This window comes from Fistularia commersonii, chromosome 4 (genome assembly GCF_037954325.1).
Source record: "Fistularia commersonii isolate RoL2024-O1a breed Wild chromosome 4, RoL_Fcom_v1.0, whole genome shotgun sequence".
Classification (NCBI taxonomy): Eukaryota; Metazoa; Chordata; class Actinopteri; order Syngnathiformes; family Fistulariidae; genus Fistularia; species Fistularia commersonii.
In genome coordinates, this window is record NC_141287.1 from 12,085,860 (window position 1) to 12,097,457 (window position 11,598).

The 11,598-nt window shown below is 44.4% G+C and overlaps 2 protein-coding genes across 2 annotated transcripts; one reads left to right on the forward strand and one right to left on the reverse strand.

The window, feature by feature from the left end:
* Window positions 1-3,075: 3,075 nt before the first annotated feature.
* LOC147234705 (putative methyltransferase DDB_G0268948) lies at window positions 3,076-7,196 on the reverse strand. Its single transcript, XM_086144581.1, has 6 exons — window positions 7,041-7,196; window positions 6,232-6,392; window positions 5,868-6,084; window positions 5,268-5,371; window positions 5,011-5,148; window positions 3,076-4,517 (listed from the first exon to the last, which is right to left on the reverse strand). Exons 1-6 carry the CDS (start codon window positions 7,149-7,151, stop codon window positions 4,415-4,417), a joined length of 834 nt encoding a protein of 277 aa, XP_086000707.1. The 5' UTR covers window positions 7,152-7,196; the 3' UTR covers window positions 3,076-4,414.
* A 3,144-nt stretch (window positions 7,197-10,340) lies between these two features.
* LOC147234706 (olfactory receptor 5F1-like) lies at window positions 10,341-11,264 on the forward strand. The gene has a single exon (XM_086144509.1). The coding sequence runs from the start codon at window positions 10,341-10,343 to the stop codon at window positions 11,262-11,264; it is 924 nt and encodes a 307-aa protein (XP_086000635.1).
* The last annotated feature ends 334 nt before the right edge of the window (window positions 11,265-11,598 follow it).

Here is an 11,598-nt window from a genome sequence, read left to right on the forward strand (position 1 = left end):
AAATGTTTTTTTAGTGTTCTTTTTAATTTTCTTCTTCCAGACTGTTCATTCTGTGACTTCATCCAAATTAAATCACAAAAAACATTTAAGACTTAGTTTTCTAAACATATTCTTGTAAAATTGTTATCAAAGGTCAATTAGATATGTAACATTTGTAAATTGAAATGCATTAGCTGAAATGCATTTTCATTTTCAGAATGTGGCTGGATATTTTGGCTCATAAATAACATGAGTAAAAATAATCCAAAATGCATTTTCATTAACAGGTGGCACATTTGATGACACAATTAAAAGACAATCCAAAATATCACTGCTTTTTCATTTTTGCTTCACCCGCTGTGCAAAAAAGTGACCAAAAATCAATATGGATTAGAAATCCCCGCCACTGATGTTGCCCAGGATTGCTAATCCTGTTCGATTCCGACAGCGGCGTCTGGTTGAGCTTCCTCCAGGTTCTGTTGTTTCTTCTCACAATCCAAAATCATGCAGAGACTCTGAATTGCGTGTGAATGAGAGAGTGAATTCATGTATGTCTCGATCTATTTCTTACTTTGCAAGTCAGCTCAAGTTGCAGGTTATGTCAAACCAAGTCGAGTCCAGGATTCAAGTTCCAAGTCATCTGTTATCTAATCGTAACTGTTGCCCTGCTGATCTGGTTGTCTGAGTCAGCGTATCGTGGCACGTCGTTTCAGGCTGCGCTGCAGGGGTAATGTCGCAGAAACACTTGAGAAGATCTTTGTATCTTATTTTCAATAATGAAGCTGGATGACAGCAACAAGTAATAAAAGCCACCTTCTATCAAATCAAGTTCTGGCATCCGAATTTCATGTCGCTTTTTTCCTGTCAAAACAGAACGTCGTCACAACAGGAAATCGGGCCGTGACTCAAGCGCACGTACAGCAGACGTCGGTTTGAGTTAGGATGAGACGGAAGCCGCAGGCGGGGTTCGACTGAGCATCCAGGGTCAGCTGACATCCATGAGTGAGTCTTTATGTCCCGAGGGCTGCCTGAAGTAGACGTGCGTCTTTGGGAATCCTGGTTTGGTGTGGATTTTGCTTTTGAATTCATGACCTGCGATGGTTTACGTGCATTTCCACCAGGCTCTGATTGCTTACGCTGAGTGGGGCGAGTTTCCGAGCAAAGGCAACTCCTATTTACCTCCAAAAGTGTATGGTTAGAGCTAGGCTAGCTAGTATCCTCAGATGAGATGAGATAAGATAAGATAAGATAAGATAAGATAAGATTCCTTTGTTACAGCTGCGTAACAGTTAGACTGTCAAAAAATTAGTGAGATAAATATGAATATGAATATGAATATGAATATTAATATAAATACAGAGACATTAGAAGATAGTAAGACATCCACGAATAAATATAATGGAGAATAATTGATATCATGATGGAACATTCAAGGTGAAAAATACATAAGCGCTCTGAAAGAACCCAGAAACCTGACCTTTGACCGTCCAGATCCAATTAATGAGTCCCCGAGTCCCTGTTGGATTTGTTTCTAAGCAGCGTCTGTGAAGTGTTCCTATGGATCTTGCCTTTTGACCTTTAGCCATCTCAATCTAATCTAATTTAATTTGATCATAACTTTGTTCCAACAGGTATCACTGTTAATGAGGGTAGTGACAGATGGTGGGCCGAAAACAGCAAATTTTTAGCCCGCCTGCCACGAAATATATGACCCCAAGGGAATCAAAGGAAATCAAAGAAACAAAAATAAATCAATAAAGAAATAAATAAATTCAGTCTGCCTGTCTGGGTCTTCAAAAAAAACAAATAAACAAAAGAGGACAGATAAAATGTATTAAGCTCACACACTCACACACACTCACACACACTGGGGCTGTTTTTCCCCAAGGGTACAATTAACTGATAGAGGAGTTATTGAGAGGGAATTCTAAATCCTCTTTATCTCATCCAGAGAACTTACTTGCAAAACTTTTTTTAATCTAAATGCTGTAAAAAAAATTAAAAAAAAAAGACATAAAAATCCGCTGGATGCAGGAGAAGGATTTATTGCCAGACGGCTGAGGGTCTACAGGGGTTTAAGCCGTTGTGGTTCCAGATACCGGCCAAATCAGAGGCCATTATGTCGGACATACTTGCAGCCCCTGTGACCTCTGACCCCTAGACTCCCCCTGGTAACCCAAACTCGACCCTGAAACCGGGGCGTGACGGGGAACACGCTTAGCAGGATCTGTTCTCCTAATTCACTCTCTCATTCACACGTAATATAAAAACATACAACAATATTTTTGGATTGTGGGAGGAACCTGGAGGAACCACATGGGGAGAGAACATGCAGACTCCACACAGAAAAGGCTCCTCGGTTGGAATCTAACCAGAAACCTTCTTGGAGGAAATGACAACAACTTTGCCACCTTGCAGGGGAATGTGCTTCCCAGCACAAAACCTAGAATCCCCAGATCTTTCTCTTCCAGACAGATCTGGCAAAATGAAAGAGACAGGCGGCTCAATATTTTAAAAATAAATTATTTTCTTAAACTACTTGTTTTATTTTACTTAACAATAACAGTCTTACTCTCAAAGGAGATGATCAATAATGGGGCACATTTCCAGTCCACTCTTGGTGTTTACAGTGATCCCAAGTGGCCGCAGCAGTAGTTACATTATCCCGCTCCAGGACACGCAAATGAGCGAAACTTTTGAAAGGAAACAATTTTTTAAAAATCTTAAAAATAATCTGGCAATTTTTCTTTCTTTCTGAAGAAAAGAGCAGTTTTGTTATTCAAAATACAGAGTCACAATAGAAACAGTTCTTGGAAATTTTAATATTTTTACAAACTCCTTGCTTGAAAGTTGAAAATATGGCATCACATTCCTTCATTCTTCTTTATGCTCTACTACGTGAATGTAGGAAAGCTGTGTGTGTGTGTGTGTGTGTGTGTGTGGCCGGCAAAGCATGTAGAGGTCTGCCATTTTTATCATAGGTACTCTTCAACTGTGAGTGAATCTAAAACAAAAATCCAGAAAAACATATTGAGTGATTTTTAAGTAATTGATTAGCACTTTATTGCATGACAAGTATTTGATACATCAGAAAAACAGAAGTTAATATTTGGTACAGAAACCTTTGTTGCCGTTCACAGAGATCAGATGTTTCGTGTGGTTCTTTGTTTGCAGACACCGCTGCAGGGATTTTGGCCCACTCCTCCATACAGATATGGTTGTCTAGATAGATGGATAGATAGATAGATAGATAGATAGATAGATAGATAGATAGATAGATAGATAGATAGATAGATAGATAGATAGATAGATGGATGGATGGATGGATAGATAGATAGATAGATAGATAGATAGATAGATAGATAGATAGATAGATAGATAGATAGATAGATGGATGGATGGATGGATGGATGGATGGATGGATGGATGGATGGATGGATGGATGGATGGATGGATGGATGGATAGATAGATAGATAGATAGATAGATAGATAGATAGATAGATAGATAGATAGATAGATAGATAGAGGGAGTAGTAATAAAAAAAGTAAAAAGATTGGTTGATTGATTAATTTATTGATTGATGAGGTGACAATGCAACTCGAGTTTGTATGTTTTTATTTAGTCGTTTAAATCACGTGTCAGATAAAATGACTGTTGCAGGAAAATCTCTCGTGTCCAAATCCTGGTGAAATGGCGTCCTCTACTGGCCATTACTGGAACTGCCGCTCCGGGGTGCATTTACTTTTTTGACAGTTTGGAAGATTTAAAGAATTATAGTCTCAGCAGGTTGGAGGGAAAAGGGGAGAGGGAGAGAGGAGGCACACGGATAATGGGGATGAAGAGTTTTTGTGAGAGCAACCACCGATTCAGTAACGCGACCTCCTGTGTATAAAACCTCAGCACCGATCTTGAGCACCGAGAACCCAAAACAATACGTTTTTTGATCGAGGGCAGCACGGCGATTCCACCTCACAGCAGGAAGGTCCCTGCTTGGATTCCCACGGGAGGCTTTTCTATGTGGAGTTCCCATGCTCCAGCTTCTCCGGTTTCTCCCCGCAGTCCAAAAACATGCAAGACCCTTAATTGCCTAAAAGTGTGTATGAGAGGGTGAATGATTTTACATCCAAGCTGAATCACCTCTGGGCCTGGGATAGGCTTCGGCCCTCCATGACCCTGATTGCAAGATAGGCAAGATAGATAATGAATGACTAAATCTTTGAATGAATGAACTAATGAACTATCATGGATGTTATTTTGACTCTGCCACCCTCCATATCGACCCCGCAGCATTGAAGCAGGCGTCGTGGGATGGGTATGTCCCAGCTTGCTACTCTTCCTAAGTGTGTTTTCTCTACACATGGGCATCAAACCAACAACGTTAGTAAAGTTTAAAAGAATATAAAAGGCGTCTCGGCCACTCTGGTACTGCAGTGTCAGCTACCCCCTTCCTGCGGTTTTCGGGCAAGTAGGTAGAAGTACTTCACACCGACGACTACTTCTGTGTCCTCGGACGTCACCCTGGTTACGGACATCAGCCTGAGGTGGATAGAAAACACAATTGTTTTATCTTCTGGAATACAATAGATCTTAGTATTATCATAAATAGTATTTATAAATACAAGATACAAGTAGTCGTTACCATTCTCATGGTGGAAGTAGTATTGTAATTATAGGAGGAGGCAATATCTTAGCATTAACATGCTTACACTATGCTACCTTTAGTTGTCACAAAATGTATTTTTACAAAATATGTTGATTTATTTTTTACTTTTTTCCATTTAGATAATTTAAAATATCTTTATTAGAAAAAAATAGATTTGGTATTTTTTAAAAATCTTTCTTGTCCTTGATTTTTTTTTTTTTTTTCTGAAGTGCTTGTGACGTTGATTTTTGCATTTTCTGGCTTCATTGCTTTGCTGTTTTTTTTAGCCAGGCAGTACTTCTCAGGACGGCAGGTGTAGTTTTGACCACTAGGGTAGCGTGGTGAGATCCTGTGGACAGTGAAGTTCCTGTTTGCGGTTATGCTCACCTCTGAAGTACATCCTGGGAGAGTCGGCGGGCGGCGGAGGGGTCATCTCTCAGCAGAGCCTGGTAGCTGGAGAAGGACTCCACAAGACCCATGTAGCTGCGCAGGGACATGGACCTCCTCACCAACACACACTCCTGCCTGCAGGGCGGACAAGGGAGGTACCCAATGCAACGAAAACTAAAAACGTTTGTCCTTTTAGCTAGCGGTACCCAGATAGTATCATCCGACCCCGACCCAAAGAGGTGGCCGTCTCTCACCACTCCTTCTCAGGGTAGGGGATGGACAGGTATGCCTGGCGGTACATCTCCAGGGAGCTAGCACCCAGATGGGGGCTGCGGTAGGGCTGCAGGGCCGCGTAAAACTGGAATAAAAAAAACAAAATTCACTTTTGGGGGCGGAGCCTGCATGAGCTGCACTTTAAATCATACCACGCAGGACCAGCAAACTACAGCGGCGGGTGCTGTGAGTCGTAGCTAAATTGCTACGTCTTTCTTTCCATTCCCTTCATTCCAAACTCTTTGCATCATTAGCGCGGCGCTATCGAACAATAACTCTGGCGATGCTATGATGGGAAATTACTAGAAGAAGGCAAACCGATCATTTTTAACCACATAATAATATTATAATATTTGAAGGTTTTGGAGGTACTGCATCTCCTGGAGACAGGAACCAAACTCAGATCCCAGAATCCTCCAGTGGGCAGAGGGGCGCTAGCTTACTCCAAACTAGTCCTGGGTTTGAAAGACGGTTTGTAGTGTTTTCTCAACTTCATCTGGTTGATTTATGCAGGTGAGTGCATTAACATGGACACCGCCCATCGTCACGGATACCAACTGGCAAACAAACCCAAGGAGCACCTCCTTGCAGATGCTGTTGAGCGCGAGCGGGCAGCAGCCGGGATGGCTGAGCTCCATGTCTATGCTGTAGTTGAGCAGAGCCAGGCAGCCGCTGGGCCTCAGCACCCGGTGGGCTTCCCGCAGGAAACGCGGCCGGTCGAACCAGTGGAACGCCGACATCGCGGTGACCAGGTCCACCGAGCCGTCGGCGAACGGCAGCTCCTCGGCCGCGCACTGTCTGGAGACACATCGGAGGTGACGCGTCTGATTCCAGAGGTGGAAACCTCTCACCGGACAAGAGGCCGCTAATGCCACGATAATACCGTCAGTTTTTCGACTCGATCGAAAAGTCCACGATGGCTACCTTCTCCTGTTCTGGCTTCACCTGTAGGTGATGTTCTCCTCCCTGGTGTTCTTCAGCGCCACCTCCAGCTGGGCGGGGCTCACGTCCGTCCCCACCACCGCCGAGAAGTGTCCGGCCAGCAGTACCGTCCCCTGGCCGGAGCCGCAGCCCACATCCACGGCGAGCTCGAAAGGACGCCGCCTCTGGAGGAACAGGAGAGAGGCCCGAAGATGGTAGCTTCACCTGCAGCGACATCTTCATTCATTCATTGTCAGTCATTGGGGTCACACTGGACCTATCACAGGGCCACATAGGGGGACAACCATTCACTCCTTCATTCACAATGTCTTCATAAAATGATCGAATTATTTGACCTGATTGACAGTTTCCGGGATCTGGATGATGAATGAATGAATTGTTGGCAGCTCTGAACGGTCTCGGCTTTCATAGCACTTTACAAGATAGCGTTCACCCATTCACACCCGTTCGCTGTCACGCAAGGCGCTAACCAGACCATCGAGCGCCATTTGGGCTTCGGTGTCTTGCCTTAGAAAAGATCGACATGCAGAGAGAAGCTGGAAATCCAACCGCCAACCTTCTGACTGGACACACACACACAAAGAGTCGAACCCCTGCCTCCCACCTTCAAGGCTGGACAAAGCCCAAACGCTTACGTGAAGCGGAATCAGAGCGGACTATTCGTTTGTGACTCCACCTGAACCGCTGCGCAGATGAACCGAGACTCAAACTCAGACAGAGAAACAGAACCCGAGGAGACGTAATGGCATTTCTGGCCACCCGGCAAAGCTGTTCTGAATGTAGGCAAATCACGAATATGCTCCCCTCTTTACCTTTTCCTCCAGAAAGCTGAGCGCGTGCTGCACGAGGTGATCGGGTGGGGCGATTCTGTACTTCCAGTAACACGCCGCATGCTCCTTGCCCTCGAAAAGCCGGTGAGCCATGACCAGGCGCTTTACACGCCACCAAGCCGAGGTGTCGGGAAAGAGAAACTGCCCTCAGGGCTGCAGACACAGGCTGTCCCTTTCTTTTTGCTGCCCCCCCCCCACGCATTAACACACACACACACACACACACACACACACTGGCTTAAATGCTGAGGTGCCTGGGAACCAGGAGGCCCTGGTTCGTCCTGCGGTGTTTGGCATGTTTGACAATGAGGGTCTTTAAAGGGGCAGCATCAGACGCTTTATTCTGATCCAAAACCCCTGAGCCGTCAGGTCCAGTTTGAAGACTGAAATATTTATAATTAAATGTGTATGCATATATATATGTATGTATACGGATGTATGTATGTATGTATATATTTGTGTGTGTGTGTGTGTGTGTGTGTGTGTGTGTGCATGTGTGTATGTTTTTCTACATATATATGTCTGTGTATATAATTTGTCTATACATGCATGTATTTGTGTATCTATTTATATATGTGTTTGCATATACTTATATATGAATATATGTTTTTGTATGTTTATATGTGTGTGACTATATATGTATGCATATGTAAATGTTTTCTACAAGAAAATGTATGTGTATATAATTTGTATATATATGCATGTGTGCATTAATATGCATTAATTCCTCTTCCCTCAGCTGCAGGGAATCTTCAATCTTTGTAGTTACAGTTGACAGTTAAGACAATTCATATTTCATTGTATTTCTTATTCTTCCTCCTTTCTACTATTATCTATTACTGTTATGTTTTTTTACTTGAAACTCTGGCACAACAATTTCCTTCGGGATAAATAAAGTTGTTCTCATCTCATCTCATCTCATCACATGTGTGTGTGTGTGTGTGTATTTACAGTATATATGTATGTTTGCATATATATACACAAACATATATATGGATGAAAATATATGCTTTTATATATTTTTTAAATGTTTATATGTATGTGTATATAATGTGTATATGTATACGTGTGTGTATGTATTTAAATATGTATGTTTTTGTATATATGGTATTTACAAACATATATATTTATATCTTTGTATTTGTATTCATGTGTGTATGTATAGCCGTGTATGCACAAACACACACACATATAATATGCATCACGACAAAAATATAAAAATAAACTCGCATGACCTAATTTCTCTTTCTATGCGGATTCTAGTCAGATACACGCTACTGCAGTGGTTAGCACGTCTGCCTTGCAGCAAGAAGGTCCCCAGTTGGATTCTAGACAGGTGGGCCTCTCTGTGTGGAGGCTCTATGTTCCTCCCAATGTCCAAAACCATGCAGTAGGTGAAAGGGAATGAGGGGGTGAAGGGTTTTACGTCTCTTTATAATTATTGACTATGAATGATATTGTGAATGGTTGGATGTCTCTATGTAGTCCTGTGATTGGTCAAGGTCCAACCCCACCTCTGGCCAAATGACGGCTGAGAAAACCTCCAGCCTGTCTTGTGACCCGAGTGCAGGATAAGCATATAGGTAATGTATTAATGAATCCCGATCATGTGATTTTGAGCTAGCTAAGGTCGCTAACAGGCTTACAATGTGACTCTTCTGTCTTGAATTTTTTTTTTTTTTTTCCGATTTCAACAAAATGGCCACTTCGAAGGGCTCAATCCAACATTTCAACAGCCTAAAATCGTCAGCATTTGAATCCCCGGAGATCAGTGCGGCGGTCGAAAGCGCAGGGAAACGGCGTTAGCAAAGTGTCATACAGACATGCAGCTAACAATACCAAAGGTCATCCATCCACCAGTTTCACAGTTTGGGGCAAAGTCGGTTGTTTACACTTGCGCTCATCTTCCTTGACCGTCTCCTGAAGGGGAAAAACATGTTTGCTTTGGCACTGTCGGTCCCTCCGGACGGTCTGGCGTGATAGCAAATGGCTCTTAATTGTTCTCTGTGGGACGGCGGCACTAATGACCTGTTGACCAACCCTCTGGGTTCTCATTAAGGTCCTCAGAAAACATCTGCCATTGCATCATCGAGCGCAACAGTTTCATTCGGAGGTTTTTTTCTTTGTTTTTATTTACCAAACAGTTTTGTGACTAAGGTTTCTGGTTACTCCAGGGATGGAGCCATTAGCACACCATCACAGGGGTTCTAATGTCACAGCAGTGACCTTGCATCACACCTGGCCTGTGCAGGAAATGCTTCAGAAAATACATACATCGTACCTTCACATTAACCTTCACGATAAAGACGAATTGGAGCTGTTTAAGACTCGGCTTGCGTGTGGTTGCGTCAGATGTGTCTCGGGTCTCTCATCAGCCGGGAGAAATTATGAAATCATGAACTGAGGTTGTTGTTTCCACACGAATCCCTAAATGAATCGTGCATTTCAATGCTTTTAGTTGCCACCGCCGCACTGATTCATCCTGGTAAACTACAGTGTCCACCATAGATGGTGTGCGCCCTGAAGTCATGGTTCAGGGTACTCCGGGCAGTTCAGGTGAATAGAAGGAAGTAGAGTTTAAATTTAAATTTTAATTTTAATACATTCAGTCAACTCGGGCTGGAGGCAGGGTTCACCTCTAGTTGATCACAAGGCCACATATTGAGACATAAAACAAATTCACCCTCTCATTCACGCATCATGTAGAGACATACAAGTCACTTGTTCACACAACTGGGAACATTAGGGTCTCCTGCATGTTTTTGGATTGTGGGAGGAACCTTGAAGAACCCCTTGCAGACATGGGGAGAAGGTGGAGACTCCACAGAGAAAAGCCTCCAGCAGGAATCTAACCAGGGACCTTCTTGCTATGAGCACTGAACACCTGTACCTTTATTTTGAAGCCTAGCCTCCTGTCCTTGGGAGTTAGCTCCAGTAGCCTTGCCTCGTGGTGGACCCGTAGCCGAGGGCCCAGAGGGTCACATTGACCCTCAGTCTGTTGAGGCGTGATGCAGAGGCTCCTCCCCCAGTCAGTTGTTGTTCTTTCATCAGATGGGCATCACCGCAGCCTCGTAGGGGGGTTTGTCTCGTCGTCCGGATACCCGCAGTTTCATGATCGTCCAATCACCTGCCGCCCTCGAGTCTCAAAGGGCCTGCCGGTTTTCCGACTAAAGATCCCGTCACGGTCGCCAGTCCCTGCACAGGACCCGTGTGGAGACGTTCTTGCAGGTCATCTTGCAGATCTCACGATCTCCGTGGGGTGCGCACTCCGATTTTTCAGAGATGGAAAACATCTCTGTGGTCACGGTGCTCACCCTGTCGGGTTTCGGATTCACCCTCCCACAGAGAGCGACCCTGTTCCTGCTGACGCTCCTGTGGTACCTGCTGATCCTAGTGGGGAACAGCATCCTCATCGTCTGCGTGGCTGTGGACAGGAGCCTCCGCGAGCCCATGTACATGTTTGTCGCCAACCTGTGCATCAACTCCCTGTACGGGACCATGGGTTTCTACCCCAAGTTCCTCCTGGACCTCCTGTCCGATCAGGTCATCTCGTACGCGGCATGCATGTTGCAGGGTTTTGTGATACACTCCTCCGTCTGCTGCGATTTCTCCATCTTGGCGCTGATGGCCTACGACAGGTACCTGGCCATCTGCAAACCCCTTGTATACCACACCGTCATGACCAGGCACAGGATGTGGGTCTTCATGGTCCTGTCCTGGGTGGTTCCTCTCTGCTGCATGTTCATGAACACCGCCTCGCTGCTGGGGCTCAGGCTCTGTGGCTCGGTGGTGGACAGGATGTACTGCGTGAACTGGATGGTGGCCCGGCTGACCTGCACGGTGTCCGTCGCCAATGTCGCCGTGGGGTATGTCAACATAATTTTCTATTTCGGGCACTTCGTCGTCATCCTTTGGTCGTACATGTACATGGTCAGAAACTCCTTGTCGTCGGCGGAGAGCCGCTCCAAGTTCATGCAGACCTGTTTGCCGCATCTGATCTCCCTGGTCACCTTTACCACCACGGTGCTCCTGGATCTGCTGTACATGAGATTCGGCTCAGCGAGATTATCCAAGGATTTCTCGAATTTCATGGCCATTGAGTTCCTGCTCATTTTGCCCGTCGCCAATCCGATGATTTACGGATTAAAACTCACCAAAGTCCGCAGAAGAATTCAAAGTTTTGTGCTACTGAATAGGAAGGGGTAAAAGTGCAGGGTGGGAAACCCCGAATCCAACCCTTAAATGCAGGCGGAGGGCAGGACAGAGATGTGTGTTTGTTTCGTTTTAGCCGCGTTGAGGAACGGCTAAACCCGCTATTGTTTTGCTCAAACCCAAGAGATGGGAAGGTAAAAGGGGTGTGCATGGCTATTTTGTCTTTTTCTGAGACATCTTGATCTTCTGGGTGTGTTTTGGTGAGATGAGCTCTGCTGTTTCTGTTATACAATGCGCTTCATTAAAAATTCAGACTAACCATTCTATATATATACATATATATATATATATGTATATATATATATATATATATATATATATACATATA